The sequence below is a fragment of the Emydura macquarii genome, unplaced genomic scaffold (assembly GCF_026122565.2).
Source record: "Emydura macquarii macquarii isolate MOO-44397 ecotype Brisbane River unplaced genomic scaffold, CSIRO-AGI_Emac_v2 contig_3345, whole genome shotgun sequence".
NCBI classification, from domain to species: Eukaryota; Metazoa; Chordata; order Testudines; family Chelidae; genus Emydura; species Emydura macquarii.
Genome location: NW_027133482.1, coordinates 4,706,032 through 4,729,499, shown reverse-complemented (window position 1 = coordinate 4,729,499; position 23,468 = coordinate 4,706,032). Strand labels below are relative to the sequence as shown.

General features: G+C 40.9%; 1 protein-coding gene across 7 annotated transcripts in view; it reads right to left on the bottom strand.

Moving 5' to 3' along the window:
- Nucleotides 1-23,468, bottom strand: part of EXOC6B (exocyst complex component 6B) — a 434,911-nt gene that overhangs the window by 103,458 nt on the left and 307,985 nt on the right. For all 7 annotated transcript variants that reach the window (XM_067533650.1, XM_067533651.1, XM_067533652.1 and 4 more), the window contains one exon: nt 15,744-15,885. In XM_067533650.1, the coding sequence (XP_067389751.1) occupies nt 15,744-15,885 (142 nt within the window). The remainder of the gene's footprint in view (nt 1-15,743; nt 15,886-23,468) is intronic.

The window sequence follows — 23,468 nt, the reverse complement described above, 5'->3', positions numbered from 1 at the left end:
GAGGATGCGTAGCAATGCAGGCAGTGTGGAGAAATGCAATGCTTTTAGAGAAAGTAAATTATGGATCAAGCAAAGCTTAATATCCTTTGGTTGTCTGAGACTCTGCAGGAAGGCGTTGGGATACGAAGATGCAGGTGCAAAGAAAAAGAACAGAGATAAAATTAGACCATATAAAAGAGAACGCGCAGGTTCGTTGCTAGAAGCTAAAAAAGGGAATCAGCTGGAGGTAAACGCCACACTCAGAAAAACTGGTTGATAATGAGCATCCTCAGTAGAACCTAGTGTTACCAAAGGAATTGGTGACAGGCAAGAATACAGAGGTCCAGAAGCTCTGAAGACGGTTAGTTTGGCAATGCTGAAAAATGGACTGATGTTGGGAACTAATAAAGTTTCTTGCCATAAAGGGGAGGCTCCTGTTTCAGTCAGTTCACAGAAAGGGTGCCCCAGCCAAAAATGGCTAATGACGACACCATTAGAGTACAAAGTTCCAGAGGGGTAGCCGTGTTAGTCTGTATGCAGCAAAAACAATGAGAGTCTTGTAGCGCCTTAAAGACTAACAAATTTCTGCTGGCATAAGCTTTCGTGGGCTGCAACCCACTTTGTCAGTTGCATCTGACGAAGTCGGTTGCAGCTCACGAAAGCTTATGCCCGCAGAAATTTGTTAGTCTTTAAGGTGCTACAGGTCTCTCGTTGTTTTCATTAGAGTACAGTTTTCCTCATCTGGGCTGGATATACAGCCACACTGCTGAAAAGTACCAGACATCCCATTTATTTAAATGGATGTCCAAGAAAACTGCATAGTCACTACTGTTTTTTGCGAACATCATTGTATGTGTGTTCATCTGTATCTGTGAACAAACAGATATTTCACACAAGACTGCTCACTGTTGTGTTAATTTTGATGGCCTATACGGGCCCAAAGAGTCAAAGGTGTTAACACAACCTTGCCACTATCCAACATTTAACAGTTTTAAACAAGGTTTGTGGTTTATACAGAGACCAACCTCAGCCTACTTAGCACCATGGCAAACACTTCATTAACATTCTTTTTAACCTTTTATTAAAGATACGGAAAAAGAATTAAAGCTAGTTAAAGTATTTGAAATGTAAAGTTTTTAAAAAGGCTTTTATTTTAATCATAACCCTTATTCCCTTTTCCTTTAGTTATGGAGATCTTTTATAAGGAAAACCTTTTTGTTTGACTCTCTCTTAGATGTTATTAAAGATGGCAATAACAGCCCTTTTTGAGGAAAAGAGAAGAAGTTAGGTGAGATGAGCTGGAGCTGTTATCGTTCAAGTCCAATCCTGTATCCTAGAATACAAGTCAAGACAAACATGCACAAAAGGGGAAAGAAGAGAACAGCAAAGATAGAAAATGCAACTTCTGTCTTTGGTGTTGCCTTTTACTTGCAACCTCAGTGCTGGAAAAACAGTCCCACAGTGCCCGATTTTATCAGTCATTCCGAGACCTGGCAAACTTGTACCAGCATCTGGCTGATCAGGGCATTGCATTTAGCTGGCTCTTTGGACACAGGCTCACAACAGTGTTGCAAAATATACAGCCTTGGCCAGCTAAGCCAAATTCTTATTAGGCAGCAGGGAAAAGGAAAGGGATAGGAAAGAGAAGAAATAAGGAGGAGAAGGAAAAGGAGTCATGGGGGGGAGGGGAGGAGAAGGGAACAAATTCTCACATCCCAGGCAGTGTTTGAGATTTAGCTGAAGCCAGTGGAAGTGGCCATGTCATCTGGATTGCTCTCTTGGCCTGGTCTGGTCAGGTCATCTCTCAGGATCAGGATGACAAGGCCCAATGGTGTCAGAGAGGATGCCAGGGTCCCATGGTGGGCTATGAAGTTTGCCCCAGGACAGAGATCAAAAGATGAATGCAGTGACAAATGGAGCCCTGAGTGTAGTTTTTATGCTTCTGAATTTTGGATCAGACTCTGGTGTAAAAGATCTGGTTGGTGAGGAAGAAATATTAGAAGGCACACTGATAGGGCCTAGCAGCTCCAAAGACCAAGGATTACTCAGCCAATAGAGAATTTTAATTATGGGCATGTCCATTTCCTTCTTGATCTTCTAAAGGGCTTGAATGATCAAAAGAGCTAGAGAATAGGTCTAAGGAAGACCTTTCAGTTACAGTTGTGAGTGTGTTCCCAGATTATGGCTTCTTGGCCTTCATGTCTTGCAAAGAATAGAGGACGTATTGCATGCGTCTTGGATGTGAGCAGATCCAATCACTGGAACACGCTACTTGTTGGAATGGGTGTGAAAGACCATCATGGAGCATCTGCTCAGCCGTTCTATTGTGTTCTCCATCCGTTGGCAGTGGGGCAGTCTTTATGGACAGAAGGTTGAGTTCCACTCAGGACCACAGGGAAATTGGCTTTTGCTGCCTCCTTCCCTGTTTACCTAAGACCTGGCTGTAGTGCTGGACTTAGTTTTGAAAACTTTTTGATTCTTTAGGTGCTGGCCACCTGGAGAAAAGCTAGACAAATCACTCATCTCAAGCAGATTTATGTTTAATGAGCCCACCTCATTGTCACTATGTTTCCTGTAATTTGCCTGTATTCCTGGGATGGACCTAACAAACAAACAGACTGGCATCCTTAGTCAGGATTGATCTCTGGGTCAGAAATAGCCTGGCCTGAGATAGACGGTCTGGGGATGATCATCACAGGAGGCATCTGCGCATTCTTCCTGAATGTCTGGCTTATGGAAGTACGGATGGAGGAGATGCAGTGAAGGAATATAAAGAGAAAAAAAAGTCTGCAAAAGCCTCATGGGTACCCGGCTAAGGAGACTGACACAGTATAGCAGCATGCCCAATAGCCTCAGACCCGAGTGGCCTGAATAGTTATTTTTGGATGATACCTGGCGAACTACAGATATTATCTTCTTTTTCTTTTCCTTAGACTGAAGACTCTGAAGTGGAGTCTGAGTACATTGCCCCACCAACAGTCAGATTCCAAGCCCAGAATGGGCCACTGTGATCATCTAAGTTTGTGTATAACATAGGCCATGGAACTTCTGCCCCCAAATTCCTAGACTTCATCTTGTAGAAAAACATCCAACCTTGATTTAAAAATCGTCAGCAATATGCCACCACAACCCTTCATCAATTGTTCCAATGGTTAATTATTATTTACTGTTAAAAATGTATGCCTTATTTCCAAACGCAATTTGTCTAGCTTCAACTTCCAGTCATTGGATCATGTTATAACTTTCTCCTAAACTGAAGAGCCCATTATTACATATTTGTTCCCCATGTATAATTACTTCTAGACAGTAATCAAGTCACCCATTAACCTCTTTGTTCAACTGAATAGATTGAGCTTTTTGAGTATATCACTATATAACATGTTTTCTAATCTTTTAATCATTCTCATGCGTCTTCTCTGACTTATCAACCTCTTTCTTAAATTGTAGGCACCAGACCAGGACACAGTGGTTGCAGATGTAAAGTGGGAATGGCTTTTGGGGAAATATGACATCTAATTGCAACTCTCCAGAAACTCAGTGGTGTGTGCCACATCCTTTAATGCCTTCTCCTTCAAATGAGCTATGATCAGGATGTTGTTTAAGATGTGTAAGGGTCATCTGTAGGACCGTTAATACTTTGGAAAACACCTTGAGTACTATGTCAGACCAAAATGAAAAGACTTATACTGGAGTTGGAGATCTGTACAAGGAGAGAAAGGTAATAAATTATGATGGGAAGGCCGAACAGAGGCATGGAGAGTTGGCCTCTGGAACTTTGCTAAAAGTTTCAATAATTTCACAATTTCCATATTGAACTTGAATTTCCTCGATGGCTTTCCAATCCAACACTGCTTTGTTGAATTTCCCCTTTAACAGCCAAATTATCAATGTAGTGAGAATGTCAGAGAATGAAACCCTCCCAAATTTATCAAATTGAGCCAAACTGGATGAAATTCAATACAAATGTCCATTCAGCAGATGCCCTGGAACAAAGGAGAGCCCAGAATCCAGTTCACTTCTTCGAACGCAAAACAAATCTGAGAGATGTTTCAAGGGGATGTGCTTGAGCCTTCAGATGTTGACAGGTCTGAGCTGCATCCAAAACAGCAGAGAACAACAACTCACTGCTGGATTGCCAGACGTTTTAAAGTAGAAGAAAGAAGAAGTTTTCAGATGAAATTGGAAGTCTTGTGACAGGAAGGATGATATCTGTCAATAAGTAATAGATAATGTGGGGCAAACGTATAGAAAGAACTGAGTTATGGATGTCTAAATATTACCTTTTCAAACTCAGACGAAGACGTGGAATGATATGAGTGGATAATATCTGCTGAATTAAGATGCTTAACATTTGGAAGGGTGAATTCACAGCTCTAATGACCATTTTTTCCCCAGAAGGGAAGGTTGAAAAGATTTACAAACACCAATTGTGTGTTTCTATATTTCAAAGGACTACTTGGGGAAAAGCTGGGACACAGAGATGGAGGACTGCCTGGGAAGATAATGAACTATGGAAGCCCCTTTAACATCAAAGGACCTGATATAGGTTTAGGAACTTTAAAAAGCAGGACCTGGAACTAGGAAAGATCTCTGGGACATGGAAAAGAAAGGTGGTGTCATGCTGTCAAGTGAGTAGTCAGAGGGGAATGATTAATAGAGATGTAAGATTTTGTTTTCATTTTACTGTAACTAAGCTGAGAATGAACTTATGATATCGTTTATCTTTTGAGGAGTTCACATCTAGGGATATTATGCAGATTGTTTCTCTGTTTTACTACCATTTTCTCATTGTTTTAAAAAAGTCTTGTTTTTAAGAAAACTACTTTTGTATGGGTAATTTCAGGCTCATAACCATGTACATGTGACAAGTTCATAAGAAGTCAGTGAGGTTTAGGATATAGAGAGAGGCTCTGACAGATGGTAGGAGCTGTGGAGAAGATAAGAAAAGATGAAGGCATGGATGAGGATTTGAACAGAGGTGGAATCAAGGCAGTGATACGTACGTTTGTAAATCTCCTTGTGCAATGTTGCACATAGGCGATGGAAGGGGAGGAGAAGAGCTCACACAAGTAAACAGAAAGGCTAAATCAGTGAAAGAGATAGAAAATGGTTACAGGACAGAGAGAAAGAGGAGTGTACAAGGTCAAGAATCACATGAGGGTTGCACACAGTGGAGACAAAGTTCTGGGAGAGGAAGGAAATGAAACTGCTGAAGAGAAGCTCATCTATCTTTAACAGCCTGCAAGGCGTCCAAGATTTATTTAAGCAAGATCTGAAAGGGTTCATACTTTAAGCTGCAATATTTATATTTACTAATATACCACCAAATCATTTTTCATTATTGTAACATTTTCTATCCTTTAAGAAAGGTAACGTGAGGAAAATGTAAGTGCAAGAAGGTGGCACTGCTTCTGCTGACCAGGGGATTCTACTTTGTTCCCTTTGTGATTCCACACACACCAATAATTTCACACTAGTGTTGAAGAAAGGAAAATTATTTCAGTGATATGTGACGCCAAAGTTATGGTTCCTGAATGATGAAGAGATTGGGAGGGAAGGGACTTGCTTCTGTTTTATCTTCCTAGCATACCATTCTCTCACTGAGACCAATTAGTACTCCTTGTAAGTTATGCTGGAAAAACAAGAAATATCATCTACCTTTTGTCAATTTTGCTTGGTTTTTCCCTGCTGCTTAGCTCTGCTCCAGCTAGGAACGTTCTAGTAAATGGTACTGATCTAGATTATCCCAATCCCATTACAGCTGAACTACCTGGTAGAAGGGCTGTATTTAGACTCAACCTACCTTTTCCCAAGAAAAAAGCTATGATGCCTACAGAACACTACCATCTGACTCTGGCCAGGCATGGGGTGAACTGAGACCATTACTTATTATGCAAAACATGCTTGTCTTACTGTAACCTTGTCCTTTTTTTCCCCTGGCCTCACTGGTCTGGTTCATGCACTTGTGATGTATTGCCATAAGCCAAATTATAAGCTCTCTGGGGCCCTGTTTTCTTTACTATGTGTTTGTGCCTCACCTAGCACAACCTTGATTAAGGCTGTTAGCCACGAACATAACAAATATAAAATTCCAGCCCTCTTTTCTGGAAGGAAACAATCAGAAGGACTCCACCAGAATGTTGTAGGATCTATCATATGCAAAGATGCTGTTAAGTGGGGATTTGTCTGTAGACATGTTTTGGTCAAAACTTTAGATCACCTTCTTGATGTTGGATGTAAAGAGCTTCCCCTAGCAAAACATGGGGTTTATTAAATTCTCCATGATTGCATTCTTTGCCAGGAAGGAAGAAGTAAGTATAGCACAGAGTGACTAGATCGCAAATTAAGGGCAAGGAGTTTGTCTTGATTTGTTCTCCAAAATGCCGTGCTCACAAGAATGTGCCAGCTCCCACTCTGGGTCAGACCATGGTCCATCTTGCCCAATATCCAGTCTCTGACAGTGGCCTGTACCAGAGCTTCAGGGCGAGCGTACAGAACAGGGCAATTTGGAGTGATCCATCCCTGTCTTGTATTCCCAGCTTTGGTAGTAAGAGTTTTAGGGGTGTCCCAAACATAGGGTCGCATCCCTGACCATCTTGGCTAATAGCCATTGATGGATCTATCCTCCATTAATTCATCTTGTTCTCAACCCATTTATACTTTGGGCCATCACACTATCCCATGGCAATGAGTTCCACAGGTTAGTTGTGTGTTGTGTGAAAGTACTTTCTTCTTGTTTGTATTAAATTTGCTGCCCATTAATTTCATCACTGGTTTTTGTAGTGTGTGAAAGGGCAAATAACATTTCTCTATCCACTTTTTCCCCACACTGTCCATGATTTTATCAGAACCCACCCTAGTCGTATCTTTTCTAACCTGAACAGTCCTAAGCTTTTTAGTCTCTCCTCATATGGAAGCCATTCCATATCCTTGATCATCTTTGTTGTCCTTCTCTGAACCTTTTCCAATTCCACTATATACTTTTTGAGATGGAGAGACAAGAACTGGACACAGTACTCATGGCGTGGGAGAACCATGGATTTATGTAGCAGCATTATTATATTTTCTGTTTTATTTTCTATCCCTTTCCTAACTGCGCCTAATATACCGTTAGCCTTTTTGACTGCTGCTGTGCACTGAGCAGAAGTTTTCAGAGAACACGGGTGGCGACTCCAGGATCTCTTTCTTGGGTGTAACAGCTAATTTAGAACCCATCGTTGTTAAGGATACAATTTAGCCACAGAAGTCACAGAAGTCATGGATTCTGTAACTTTACCAGATCTCCGTGACTTCTTCGGCGCCAGCGGTCAGTGGCTGCAGCCAGGTCCAGAGCTGGGTCTCTGTACCCCTGCCCCCTGGCTGCGGCCGAGATAGGAGCTGGGACTCGGGGTGTCTGACTCTCTCTCCTGCCTACCCTCTGGTGGGGCTCCAGTTGTCATTCCTCTTCCCCTCCCACCAGTTATTTTTAGTAAAAGTCACAGACAGGACGTGGGCCCCCATGAATTTTTGTTTATTGCCCGCGACTTTTACTAAAAAAACCATGACAAAATCTTAACCTTAATTATTATATATGTATAGTTGGGATTACTTTTCCAGTGTGCATTATTTTGCACTTATCAACACTGAATTTCATCTACCATTTTGTTATGCAGTCATCCAATTTTGTGAGATCCCTTTGTAATGCCTCACAATCTGCTTTGGACTTAACTATATTGAATAATTTTGTATTATGTTCAAATTTGGCCACTTCATTGTTCATCTTCTTTTTCAGATCATTAATGCATATCACCCATAAATTAACAGTAATATGGTACGTCGAAGATTAAAAGAACATCAGGCAGTTGTTAGCTTTGCATATTAAAAACCTTGGCGTCCCACACATGAGCAAGGGGAGGGTGGACACAATATTTTGGGCAAAGGCTGTAGCGCTAAATGAATAACAAGATTTCCACATGAGAAAAATCTATGGAGCCAGTGAACAGAGCAAAGAATCAGGCGCTAAACAGCTGCATTAGGACTAATATAGACACATTCAGGCATGCTTATTCGGCTTGCATAACTGCCGTCGACTACTGTGCTTCCCTTCTGTGCACCATCTTCACTGCACTGCATTGACGGGAACCGCGTTCCTGTCGACGCAGCGCTGCGCCACTTAAGGGGGTGGTTTACGAATGTCGACTTCCTGATCGATTGAGCGGATCTACATTGACCGCTCAATCAATCCAGAAAGATCGATCTGACGGCGGCGACTTTGCCACCGTCAGTATAGACATACCCCTATTGACTACACCCATGAGTGGTTTGACCGCAAATGTGGAGTTTAATGAAATTGTAAATATAATTTTACTGCCTTTTTAATTTCTCATAAATCAGCAGTTAAGAGGCTTCAGAGATTATGAAAGTGATTATTTTATGATCCAAGTATTGTAAAAACCAAACAAGTTTAACAAACACTAGAATATGTTAAATGGGTGTAAAACACTTTTGTAAGAACAACAACAGAATTCTTTTCTCTTTTTGTCGCAATGTACAAATTTGGGTCATTACTCTTGGTTCCAACTACCTCTCAGGTATGAAAGGTTGGAAAAAACATCAGAAAGCAGGGGGTCCTAAAACATAAAAAGAGCAGTGCGCAGAACTAAGTTAAAAGACACATCTCATTCACTGTAAAATCTTAGGTTATAAAAATGTCCTTGAAGACAGCATATAAAACCCCTTTAAAAAAACAAAGATGACTTTTCCATAAACATGGGTTTTTCCTCTTCTATTTGGGGATCCACAGCATATTTTTGCTTCAAAAAGAAAGCATCTCTATTGGTTACAACAGAGCGGAACCAGGACCCCTGGGCTTAGTTCTGACTATTACTAAACTTGTCTGTGTCCTTGGGCAACTCACTTAACTTCTCTGGCTCAATTTACCATATGTAAAAAGGGTATAATTACATTGGTACTATTTGTAAAGGCTTTTGTATCTTCATATAAAAGGTGTTATAAAATGCAATGATGTAGTAGTAGTATCATAATTCGTAATAACTGGAAAACATTTCAAACTGACTGGTGCCCTTCTGCAAACTGCAGACATGTCATCTATACCTAAGACACTTGTAAAACTGAATAAAGAATTTCAAACTGTTCAACGATTAATGCATCTTGGGAAACAGCTTTGCAACTGGAAAAATCGGTCTACCTTTATGTGTACCTCTGGTTCCTTATCAAATTTTCTTCAGTGCTTTGTCCAGCCTAGTTTTAGAAGTCTCAAGCAACATGGTTTCCACCACGTCCCTGGGGGGACAATTCACAGGATAACAGATCTTATGATTCACAGGTTTCTCTCTAATCGATAGCCTAATATGTTCATTAGAACCTTGCAGCTCAATTCCTGCTTGCCTTTCTCAAATCAGAAATCCTGCTAATATATATATATGGGACTGCTCACATGAGTAAGATGGAAGGATTCGGCCTTTCATGTTTATTTAAAGCCCTCAGAATGCTTTCTCTGTAAAAGCTTTAAAATAAATAAAAGGCATATACAGTATCTAAAAAATGTTACGTATATTCCTTTTCAGGAAGAATTTATAGTACAGACTAGGAATTCCACAATGACCATGTTCTTTTCCTGGGCCTCACAGTCTGGGTTTGGTGGTCCAGTGCAATGCATGTGTTTGGTGCTAGACAGCTGCCTGATTATCGGTTCAAGGTAGGTGAGGTAATATCTTTTATTAGACCAACTTCTGTTGGTGGAAGGTACAAGCTTTCGAAATACACAAGTCCTTCTCCAGGTCTGGGGAAAATCTTGAAGAACTCCTCTTCTCCTTCTTCCTTCCCCAGACCTGAAGAAGAGCTTTGTGTAGTTCAAAAGCTTGAACCTTCCACCAACAAAAGTTCATCCAATAAAAGATATTACTTCACTGGTTTGTCTCTCTCAGACCCCGGCATCAACATGGCTACAACAACACTGCAAACGAAGGATTATTAGTTCTGTAGCCAGAAAAAAAAATTTCAGTACAGAACGTAATCATTATGCAAAGGCGCACACACCAGGCATTTTAAAAAAAATGTGCTCATGGACCAAAACTCCAATGTCTCAAGATCCCATATCACTGAAGCCAAAGGAAGTGATGTGCGCTCTGCATATCTGTAAAAACAGCCTTTAATTAAATACTCAGGGTAATTAAAACTGCAGGTGGAGGGGAAGGGGGGACCAGGAACAAGGCAAAATGCATCACTATTAGAGATGATAAAGATGAGCTTTGCACCTAAATTGACAAGTTGACAGAATCCTCGCAAACCTATTTATTTTCTTAGTACATGGGCTTATCCACTGATTGCTTTTTGTTTGTTTTTTAGAGTTGCATTAAAATCATGACATGCTGCTCCTCAGAAGAGGATTCAAATTATTCACGCCATCAGCAAAACCACCAGACAAACAAATAGGAGAGAAGGCTTTTTGCTCTTCGAAAAGGAAGAACTTTGTCTGCGTTTACAATTCTCAGCGGCAAACCGCAGGGTTGACAGTGATGAATAGGAAGGTTAGGGCAACAGCATCTGTCTCAATTTTCCTGACTGAGATGGCATCTCAGGCCTTAGTTGGGCGGAGCAGGTCACCTGCCCCTGCTGCTCAGGTTGGCGGCACCTGCTATTGAATGTCTGAGTGTCCCTGATTTTGTCTCGCAGAACAATTGCCTCCAGATCTCATGGAATTTAAGGAATCGTGCTTTTAAAACCTATATTAAATGTCATCTATTTTCCTTAGTGTTTGGGGGTTTTAAGAGAAAAAAGATGCTGCTTAGTGACCCATGTTACCGAATGGGAAGAAAAAACTCAACAGGGTTACGAAGTCCATCGTCAGCCAAGCGAAAGACAGCTAAACTATTATTAATGACGGACGCTTCTCGTTATTTTCAGCAGCACAGACTGGCCCTCCCTGAACCCAGATTGAAAACACAGATGTTGACACAGCAGAGAATTTGGGATTGAAAACAAACTTTTCGAGGACATAATGTTACTAGACTCTCACGTGTGGAATTGTTGCAAATTTCAGATACAGTTCAACACTGTTTGGGGCCAGATCCTTCTCCAAGGAGGATCCAATAAGAATTTTGAGAATTAGGAAAAGGATCAGGCCTCAGACAGAAGAAACTTAATTTGGCAATCTCCTAGGGTACTGATTTAACCTTGATAGTGACTATCAATGGTGGCTGCTTAACTGAACCAGTCTTAGCAATATTTGTAACAGGTCATTTTGCCAATATTGATTGAGTGGTACTCACCTGGTCTTAAAGAGAACAGTGACATTTCAAGCTCTAATTTCTTTATATAAAGAAGTTACCAAAAAAAGATCATAATAAAAAAATATGAAATGCAATGAATATTTTCTTAGGGCCTGGTACTACTCACACTGAAGTCAAAGGCAGTTTTGCCACTGAATTTAATGGGAGCAACACTGGATTGACAGAACGTCCCGATTCAGAAGGCTCTGCTGTAACGAGATTGTGCCACAGACCTTTGCTAAGACAGGTTCCCAATTCTAAAATCAACCTTCGGACTTTGAGAGTCCCAGGAGAGCCACAGAGGTGGGTCTTTCAAAAATGCTACAACTGTACATTCTAACCCAAGTGGTGTTTTTGGTTCTGAAGTTAATTTAAAAAAAAAAAAAAAAAAACTTTATCGGCCCATGCAGAGGAAATTTACATCTGTATCAAGCACTGTTTACTGCAGACGTGGATCATTTGATATTTTCATAAATGCCATGGGGATGTAATAACAGACACATTAAATCAGAGGTCCACAAACTGTGAGGCATGCCACCCTAATGTTTGGGGGAGCGTGGTGGGGCATGGGCCAGCGCCCACAGGGGGGCAAGGGAGGGAGCGCTGTGCTCTACCCGCAGTTCTGCTTCTGTCCCTGCCCCAGCTGCAGCTTTGGCCTCGGTCCCTGGCTCCCAGCCTGGCTACGGCTTTGTACCCGGCCGTGGACCCAGCCGCAGGCGCACCCCCAGCCTCAGGCCCCAACCGCGGCCTGGCTGCAGCTCCACACCCGGCCACAGACCCAACCCCAGCTGCGGCCATGGCCTCGGCCCCTGACTCCCGCCCTGTTTCTGGCCCTGCCTCCCACCCATGGCTGAAGGGGTATGAGGCGTGGAGAAAAAAAGTTTGGGGACCACTGCATTAAATGGTATGGAGCTGAAAGTTGGCATATAAATTGTCAGCTCTGAGGTAGTAATTTTCTCCTAAAAACCTCAGTGGCTTTGTTAAAACATCTTTCCACTGCAGGTGCAGAAGATTGGGGATGAGGTTTCAGGTCTGTTTGGACATTATAAATGAACAATTGCTTGATTTTGTAATATGAAATTTCACAGAAAATTAGTCCATACTGTGGAATGGTGACTTTTTTGTATATTAATAAAAGATGTGAAAACGTCCTCATCATTTAACTTGGAAAAAAAATGTCTAGTGAGCATGTGCATAATGTTTTACCTCTGCTATGAATGAAACAAAATGGTTCCATTGGTTCTGCACTGCATGTTATTAACCCCTACATACAGCAGGATAATGAGTAACTTGAACAAGGATTTGAACCAGTTTTTAGTGAGGCAAACTGAAATTTATCTTTACAGGAAGTTTGCCTAAGTAGGCTTTTAGTAAAGACATCAGGATTCATAACAACCATATTTTTGTTTGTTTTAAACCTTCTACCTATTAACTTGATGACCCTCTAGTTCTTGTGTTATGAGAAGGAGTAAATAACAATTCCTCATTTAATTTCTCCACACCAGTCATGATTTTATAACCTCTATCACATCTCCCCTTGGTTATCTTTTTTCCAAGATGAAAACTCCCAGTCTTATTAATCTCTCCTCATATGAAAGCTGTTATATACCCATAATCATTTCTGTTGCCCTTTTCTGTACCCTTTCCAATTCAAGTACATCTTTTTTGAGATGGGGCGACCAGATCTGCACTCAGTATTCAAAATGTGGGTGTACCATGGATTTATAAAGAGGCAATACGATACTTTCTGTCTTATTACCTATCCCTTTCCTAATGATTTCCAACATTCTGTTAGCTTTTTTGACTGCCACTGCACATTGAGTGGATATTTTCAGTTGGAGAGAGTACAGCGGAGGGCAACAAAAATGATGAGGGGGCTGGAGCACAGGACTTATGAGGAGAGGCTGAGGGAACTGGGAACTTATGAGGAGAGGCTGAGGGAACTTGTTTAGTCTGCAAAAGAGAAGAATGAGGGGGGATTTGATAAGAAAAAGCCTTTAACTATCTGAAAGGGGGTTCCAGGGAGGATGGGGCTAGGCTGTTCTCGGTGGTGGCAGATGACAGAACAAGGAGCAACGGTCTCAAGTTGCAGGGCGGGAGGTCTAGGTTGGACATTAAGAAAAAGTTTTTCCACTAGGAGGGTGGTGAAACACTGGAATGGGTTACCTAGGGCTTACTTTGCTTAGAGTGGTGGAATCTCCATCTTTAGAGGTTTTTAAGCTGAGGCTTGACAAAGCCTTGGCTGGGATGATATAGCTGAGGTTAGACCTGCTTTGAGCAGGGGGTTGGACAAGATGACCTCAGCTTGCAAGGATTTCACTGCACCTTTTCATTTCTGTTTAACTAACTTCCTCATTTTTGTGTGGTTCCCTTTTCCGAGCTTTGGTGTCCCATCCCCCCCATAGTGATATTAAATTTTATTTTTCTATGGTCTCTATTACCAAGCAATTCAGCTATGTTCACCTGTTGGACCAGATCTTGTGCTTCACGTCTATGATGTATATAGGTTCGGTCCATGATATATGTGGATTCACACACATTCACATGACACCTGAACGTTCACAGTGTACCTGTTTCACTGACACTGCACTACTCCCCCAAGAAACCCTAAGCTTGATATAGTGGCAAATTCTGCTTTTGGTGTAAATCCTGAGAAACGCCATTAACCTTAAATTAATTTGCACAGGTGTCACTGAAGTCAATGGGGTTGCACAGGGCATAATCTGGTCTGTAAAAAGCCCATTGCCGGGGATGATGCATGAGAAGGAAGGAACACAGACTAAGCATCACAGTCCAGGGTGAATTTGTAGGACTAGCAGTTAGAAAAATCTTAACTTGCTAACTGAACAAACTCTGTGTTGAAATCAGTAGGACACAGAGTGATTAATTAATCCTGCAAGGCCATTTTCACAAAGTCATTTTTTTAGGGTAGAAACACATTTTAAGCAAAAGAACTAAAGCTTTTTACCGAGTATGTGTGTAATTATGCTGTGTACTATCAATATGGTCTAGGTCTAACCCTAACCATTCTCCTCACTGTGAAGTCAAATCATTGCAGAGAATAATCAGGCAAAGCATCATACTCACTTAATGAGGAGAATGATTAAACAAATATTCATGCCCGCAAATCCTTGGTGTGTGCTTTACATCACCTACTACTGTACCACTCAGGACGTTATGTTCACAACTTATTCTGAAAGCAAATCTCAGATTCAAAGAGGCTAGAAATAAAGACCTATCAGGTGATTAGTCCATCTCCTTGCCAATGCAGGATTATTCCCTACAATGTATTTTCTAGTGTTTTGCCTAGTCTTGTCTCCAAGCGATGGGGCTTACCTAGATTGTCCTTCAGAGAATTTCTTGCCCTGCCAGGTGAATGCCATTGAATAACAGTGAGATACTATTATTCAAAGGAAAGGAAATGCAAATTGTTAGCCAAATATACATTAGGCATAGCACACACCACATTATTAGTGTGGTATTCACAGCATGTGGGCAGTTATGTTCACAAATTATATGATGCCTTTCCCACAAGGTTGTTCACTTCCATTCATGCAAAAAGTAATACTCATAATACTTTGCACAGCTGAAGTCCGCAGTGGCACTGGCACCGGCAGATACAAAAACCCTGCCAAAGGCAAGATGCCTGGATGTTGTGTCATAGCACAGGTTGGGATTGACCTCTCTGGCCCAACTGGCACTAGGAATGCAGTACTTAAAACAGAGATAAGGAAGAAATAAGTTGATTCAAGAAAACGAAACAAAACGGTACAGGTTGATTCAAGAAAACGAAACAAAAAGCTGATTGGTGGGTTAAGTCTTGGGTGATGTACAGATCTAAACTTGCAAACAACCATACTATAAAGATAGCAAGTTTAAATACATATTTTTTGGCACGCACTTTCTGTTTAAGGTGGACTGAATTCTGTGAGACTTGCTTCCCCGAAGGAATGGTAAAGTATTAACTCTCTCCGTTCTGTACTGTACTGCTTTCTCTTTGACAACAACATTTGGCATTTTGGTTATTTGTTCTCTTACATATTCTTAATGACAAACCACAAGTGTAGTCAAGCAGCTGGCTATATGTTAGACAGTAAAACAGAAATGGATACTGCGGAAAATGAAGACTGTAAAGGTGAGGCCAAGAAGTGTGTTTGTAATGTGGGAAACCCCAGTATGGAAGTTGCCTCAATCACAGATTTTCAACCCATGTCTATCACCACCCTGATCACACATTACATCCCCTTCCTCTCCGTTCACCCATCTTTTTTAATATATGCTTTTAAGAGGCAGGGATTGTGTCTTCCTCTGGGTCTGGAAAGTGCTGCTGCAAAATAAAGAGTAAGAATAAAACTCTGAGCTAGAATTAGCTTTGGTTCTTTACAGCAAATCTTCAAGATGAGCCTATGAATCACCATCGCCCCAGCAGCAAGTTCCAATGCATGATGACTAAACAAGGTACAACAGGATAAACGGAATGATTTTGTGCCTTACGTTCACACTCCTCTACATCCAGGTTGAACTGCTGTAAGGCTCCCAAGGTAAGCTGCCTCACTTCAACTTCTAGCAGCAGCTGCATCAGTGAAGTGGATAAGTGTTTGCATGCAGACATACATGCAGTCTGAGCCACCTTCCCCTGGAAAATAAAAGGGAAATTATTAAGGAAATGATGCAGAGGATCCAAGTGGGACCAACCAGTTCACCTGTTAAAACAAACAGTACTCTACATGCCACCTGCCTGAGAATCCTCTCGGCACTAGGCATTTGTATGGTTCCCAAACATAGGAAACTTAATTGTAATGGTCCTCCTTAAAAGGATTTCTTTTTAATAACTTTACAGAAGCTACAGCAGGGTTAGATCCTGCACAAAAGAAAAGGCCTCCTAAGAGCAGCTCAAAACCCTTAATGGTGAAGGCCACCAAGTTTAGTGCATTCAGCACCTCTTTGTATCAGGCTCTTACTACCTAAGCAATGCCCAACGGCTAAAGAACACAAGTCACTATATAAGCTTCTTTTGCACATCATCCTCCATGAAAACTGCATGCTTTAGAGAATTCACTTAGTCCCTAAGCCAAAAATAATAGCATTAACTGTACTCATAAGTACTGCAAACTCAAATCAACAAATGAACCAGTATCTGAAGATATGCAGAGAGGAATTTTCAAAGATGTTTAGTAATGGCCCAACTCCACTCTCATTAAGCTCAACAGGAGGTATTATGGGGTGGCTAGCACAGTTCTCGGGCATTGGTTTGGATGAGAAGCAGAGTGGGGGTAAGCCCATTTCCCCCTGCCGGGTGCACACAGTCCTACTGCATATAGCTGTGACTCTAAAGTCACTGATAAAGCCTGGCTCTAGCATGCTTCATATTCTTCAACCTTCTTCTGATGCTTCGAGTTCCTTGCAGACACAAACAGGAGCAAGCTGAAGGAAATGTCATCGAAGGAACAAGATCATTGAAATAGCTGTAGTTATACTGATCGAATCACTCCCCGGGGGGAATCCGAGGCAGTTGGCTGCACCTCGTGTCTTGTCCCACCCTAGGGAATGTGATTATCAACATTCTGCTCCCCTTAAACCATACCTAATTCACCAGTGATTAATTTACTGGTGGTGCCTACAGGGAGGAAAGTAACTCAGCCATTATTATGTGAGGGAAGCAGTGAATGCTGCCGTGCACTAAACACAAAGCCAAATGCTCTGTGCAGACATTTTCAAACCTGTGCAGACAGCCACTTCTTTAGCTCCGGCATGAAAAACGTGAATGACTGCAAGTACGAGTGGGCAAGAATGCTCCAATAAAGGTGATGTACTGACTACACTCATAGACATCAGGATTTTTGGAAATAATTAAACTCAAAACATAAAATGTGACCCATTTCCTGAGCTTTCAGGATAGCCACAACTCCCTCCCAGTTTTGGGGCTTTTGTGTATGGGGAAATATAGGTATAATTACATCAATAGAGCTATGCCAGTGTAAATCTCCACATGGACACTCTCTTTCAGGATACAGACGACTTTTTTTGGTTCCGCTTAAACCATTTCCAAAGAGACTAAACTGAAAAGGGCACTCTAGATCCCAAAAGAGAGATGTCCTCTCAGGGAGATGTACCGGCATAATTGCTTATAGCATAGTATAATTATATAGGTATAGCTATTTCAGGAAATTTCCTTGTGTAGAAAAACTCTAAATCTCTCATCCTGTTTCTTGGTGGAATGAAGGAAGATTCAATAAGAAACAGGACCAGAGTTTTAGGGCTTTTATACACATAGAAATTTACCAATATAATTGTTTATATCATAGTATAAATATAGTGGCAAAGTGATGCATGTAAAGTTCTTCATGTACAGAAGCCCTAAAATTCTGATCTTGTTTCTTCTTGAACCCTTTTTCATGCCACCAACGATGCCACATATACTGTCCTCCCACACCAACTTCACCTCTTCATGCCTCTGTTCCAACAGCTTTAAAATAGGGAATACACTTACCTTTTGTTGTAACGTGATTTGAAAATTATGGATGAAAAGCCCTATATAAATGCTAAGTATGATTATTTGTGCAACAGGATTCAGGGACTGACATACTGAGTATTTTGTTGCACTTATTTTTACCGCTCAGTTTAATAGCTTGTAAAAGTTGTACGGTAATTTTTACCAACTACTTAAACCTTTTGAGGTTTTTTAGTATATTATTAAAAACTTAAATTGCTATTAGCTTCAGCTGCTACAGAGAAATTCTCATGCAATCTGGAACTATGATTTCTAACATGTACTTTCTTTAGGGCTTACCACTGACATGTTATTCTTGAAGAATAGATGAGATCTCAACACAGGAAAGACAGGGCCAGTACAACTGACAGTAACAGTCAGATAGGTGATACTGGCTGTAAAATGACTGTACTTAATCGTATACAGTGTTCTTGCAGTAGCATCACTCCCAGGATATTAGAGAGACAAGGTGGGTGAGGGAATATCTTTTTATTGGACCAACTTCTGTTGGTGAGAGAGACCAGCTTTCGAGCTTACACAGAGCTCCTCTTCAGGGCTGGGAAATGGACCCCAGCATCACCGCTAAATACAAACTGGAACAGACTGTTTAGCATAAGGAGTCAACACATATTTCAAGGGACCATTCAAGGTGAAGTGGCCAGGTAAGACCTCTGCTGCAAGGAAACTGGGCAAAGCCAAGCACAAACAGCTAAGATGTCTGTACGCTTATATCAGGAGCCTGGGGAACAAAATGGAGGAACTAGAACTACTGGTGCAGGAAGTGAAACATGGTGGAACCGAAGTCATGGCTAGAAAACAGGTATTGAAGGATATGTGCTGTTCAGGAAAGACAAATAAAAGTAAATGTCATGAAGTAGCATTATATATTAATGACTAGGTAGACTGCAAAGAAATTAGAAGTGATGAAATCAATCAATGGAATCTGGGGTCAAAATCACTGAGGAAGAAAGGTAACTCAGGCTCCATTGGGATAGTGCTTGGGGTATGCAACAGACCCCAGGATCCAATTTCAATATGGACCTCTTTAATATTTTTAATGACATTGTGTGATTATGGGAGACCTTAATTTCCCAGATAAAGATAGGAGGACAAGTGCTACTAATAATGGTAGTGATGAATAATATGGATGTGATAGCCGACAGATTTCTTCAGCGAATAGTCACCGAACCAACAAGAGATTATGCCTTTTTAGATTTAGTACTGGTAAGTAGTGAGGATCTTAGAAGAATTGGCTGCAGAAAACAACTTTGGGTCAAGTGATTCAGTTAATTCAGTTTGAACTAAGAGGAAGGATAAACAAAAATAGTTCTGCAACTAGGGGACTTGATTTCAAAAGGGGACATTAAAAAAAATAAGGGAATTATCTAGAGAAATAGACTAGATTGAAGAACTCAAGAATCTGAATGTGGAGGATGCTTGGAATTACTTAAAATCAAAGCTGCAGAATCTATTTGGAGGCAACAAAATCAAGGGGAGAAAAATGATAGGGAAGGGCTAGAGACCAAACTGGATGAACAGGCATCTAAAACAGGTTATTAAGAGAAAGCAGAAAGCCTACAAGGAATGGAAGATGGAAAGAATTAGCAAGGAAAGCTACCTCACCTCTTGGAGGTCAGAAAGTGTAGGGAAAAAGTGAGAACTGTCAAAAGCCAAGGAGAGCTAGACTTTGCAAAGGAAATTAAAACCAATAATAAAAGTTTCTTTAGACATATACATAAAAATAAAACAAAGAAAGAAATGGGACCTTCTGAGGAAGGGGTGAAGATTAAAGATAATCTAGGTACGGCCCAACACCTAAACAAATACTTTCCTTACATTTTTAATAAGAGGCATGAGGAGCTTGGGGGCAGGGGCAGGACCGCTAATGGGAACGAGGATATGGAAGTAGAAGTGGCCACATCTGAGGTGGAAGCCAAACTCAAACAGTTTAATGGGACCAAATCAGGACCCCTCGATAATCTCCATCCAAGAATATTAAAGGAATTTTCACATGCAACTGCACGTCCAATAGCAAGGATTTTAAATGACTCCATAAACTCCTATGACTGAAGAATTGCAAATATGCTACCTATATTTAAGAAAGAAAAAAAAAAAGTGATCCAAGAAACTACAGGACCATAAATTTGACCTCAATTTTATGCAAGGTCTTAGAACAAATTTTGAAATGGAGAGTAATTAAAGATGGAGGTAAACAATAATTGGGATAAAATACGAGATGGTTTTACAAAAGGTAGATTGTGCCAGACCAACCTGATTTCTTTCTTTGAGAAGATATCTGATTTTCTAGACAAAGGAAATGCAGTAGATCTAATCTACCTGGATTTCAGTAAAGCATCTGATATACTGCCATATGGGAAATTATTACTTAAATTGGAGGAGATGGGGATTAATATAAGAATAAAAAAGGGGGGAGGAAAAAAGGGAGACTACAACGTGAACTGAAATGTGAACTGTCAGGCTGGAGGGAGCTTACTAGTAGACCATAACAACCACCACACTGGATCAGACAAATGGTCCATCTAGCCCAGTATCCGTTCTTCCAACAGTGGCCAATGTCACATGCTTCAGAGGGAATGAACAAAACAGGGCAATTATCAAGTGATCCATCCCGTCCACTCCCAGCTTCTGGCAGTCAGAAGCTAGGGACATCCAGAGCATGAGGTTGCATCCCGGACCATCTTGCACTTATGAACCTATCCTCCATGAAAGTTCCTCAGGGATCTTGGGACCAAACTTATTGAACATTTTCATTAAATGATGTTGGCACAAAAAATGAGTATGCGCTAATAAAATGTGCAGATGATACATAGTTGGGAGGTATTGTCAATACAGAGCAGGACTGGAATATCATACAAGATGATCTTTGAAAACTGGAGTAATAGAAATGGGATGAAATTTAGTAGTGCAAAGGGCAAGGTCATATCTCCAGCGGTAAGAGATGGGACACTAGATGCAGAGGGCTCTGAGTTACTACATAAAATTCTCTCTCAGGTGTCTGGCTGGTGGGTCTCTAACTGATCACCATATTTGGGGTTGAGAAGGAATTCTCCCCCAGGTCAGATAGGCAGAGACCATGGAGGTTTCTCGGCTTCCTCTACAGGGCAGAGCATGTGTCACTTACTGATTTGAACTAGAGTAAATAGAGGATTCTCTGTAACTTGAAGTCTTTGAATCAAGTTTTGCGGACTTCAGTAACTCAGCCAGAGGTATAGGTCAAGTTTTCTAAACCTTTTACCATTTTTGTTGCTCTCCTCTGGACTCTATCCTATTTGTCCACATCTTTCTTGAAGTGTGGTGTCCATACTGGACACAATACTCCAGCTGAGGCCTCACCAGGACTGAGTAGAGCAGGACAAGTACCTCATGTCCTACATATGACATTCCTATTAATATACCCTAAATAATAGCTCTTTTTGTAATGTATCACATCGTTGACTCATTCAATTTGTGATCCACTCTAGCCCCCAGCTCCCTTTCAGCAATAAAATTGCCTAGTCAATTATTTCTCATTTTGTAGTTGCGCATTTGATTTTTCCTTCCTAAGTGAAGTATTTTGCACTTGTTTTTATTGAATTGCATCTTGTTGATTTCAGACCAATTCTCTAATCTGTTCAGGTCATTTTGAGTTCTAATCCTGTCCTCCAAAGCACTTGCAACCTCTCTGAGCTTGGTGGCATCCACAGATTTTATACGCATACAGTCCTCTCCATTATGCAAGTAATGAATGATAATACTGAATAGTGTCAGAGCCAGAATAGATACCCGCAGAACCCCACTAGATACATCCCCCCAGTTTGACAGCAAAGCACGGATAACTACTCTTTGAGTACCGTCTTTCAACCAGTTTTGCACCCATTTTATAGTAATTTCATCTAAACTACTTTTCCCTAGTTTGCTCATGAAAATGTCACAAGGGACTGTGTCAAAAGCCTCACTAAAATCAAGACATATCACATCTATAGCTTCCCCTCTATCCATCAGGCCAGTAACACTGTTGAAGAAGGAAACTACAATGGTTTGGCATGATTTGTCCTTGACAAATCGATCTTGGCTGATACTTATCATTCATCATCTTGGTTCTTACAAACTGATAGTTTTATAATTCGTTCCATTAATAGAACAATAATCATTTGACTGAGTTCAACTTCTCTAAATAAGCGATCTGGTTCAGAGTGTGGCATTATTTTCAACTGATTTCAATGTTAATAGTCAGGAGCTAAAAAAATGAAAATATTGAACATTACAATTTACAAGTTGCTGTTCTCAGGAAAAGTGATTATCCTGTACGTAAAACTAGCAACTTCTTCAACCAACAGATATGCTCTCCATGTCTATTTTGATACATAGCCGCTCATAGTTTCCTTAAAAAAAGTCAAAAACCAAACCAAGTCTAGTCAACATAGCTATGAGAGTGATCAGAATTCTTCTCTGGTTAATGTATTAACCAAACTGTGACCAGTGGTAGACCGCTACAACCCCACTGATATCATTGGAGTTGCAGTAGTGTAACTAACACCATAATTTAGCCTGCAGAATCTTTTATTAGTGGTGAACAAGAAAATTTTTATTCCAGATGATGAAAACAGCCACGATGCGGGCACAAGATAGAATCATAAGAATCATAGGATTAGTAGGGACCGCAAGGGTCATCTAGTCTAACCCCCTGCCAAGATGCAGGATTTGTTGTGTCTAAACCATCCAAGTCAGGTGGCTATCCAGCCTCGTTATGAAAGCCTCCAGCGAAGGAGCTTCCACGACCTCCTGAGGCAGTCTGTTCCAGTCTCCTACTGTTCTTACAGTTAGGAAGTTTTTCCTGAGATTTAATCTACATCTGCTATGCTGTACTTTGGACCCTCTGCCTCTTGTCCTACATTCTGTGGCAAGAGAGAACAACTTCTCTCCATCTTTTTTATGGCAGCCTTTCAAGTGTTTGAAGATTGCTATCATGTCCCTCCTTAATGTCCTCTTTTCCAAACGAAACATACCCAGTTCCTTCTGCCTTTGTTCTCAGGTTCTCCGGCTATTCTTCAACTCCCAAGATATGAAAGGGTTTTGTTCTCTCAATAGGAAAACCAAGGATCTGTTTGTCAGAATTTGAATACCGGCTGTCTCTGAAGTCTTATGATGTTAAAGGAAAATAATGGTAAAGAAATTGACTGATAGAGGCTGAAGAAAAAATAAACTTTAACAGAAATTTAGAAAGGGGCCGGAAAACCAAGTTTTCCTTACAGAATATGGCCAGGGAGAGGAAGGTCATTGTGACCTGACTCCCATTCATCTGGCTGAAATACCAGCTAACAGTAAACCTACCATTAGAATAAAGAAAATACTAATATAAGCAATCCACCTGAGGCTTTTAAAAAAGGGAACACTGGGAGCCTTACAATAGGCTTGACTAAGATCCTAAGGCTGAGAATGACATTTCACCAGAAGAAAGAAGTGGATAAGGCATTCTGATGGGCAAACAGATTTTCACATCCAGTAGACCATGATCAATGCTAACCGCTAAGCAGAACCAAGGATGCCATCTTCTAAAGCAGCGGCTCCAAAACATTTTCCCTGCATGACCCCATTTTCAGACGTGTTGTTTCCCACTACCCCAGACAGCATGGAAGCTGCCATTTAAAAATGATGTCCTCCCTTCAGCGTGACCTCACACGCACTGTACATGCAAGATCACGCTGCAAGGAGGCTGCCATTTTGCTTTA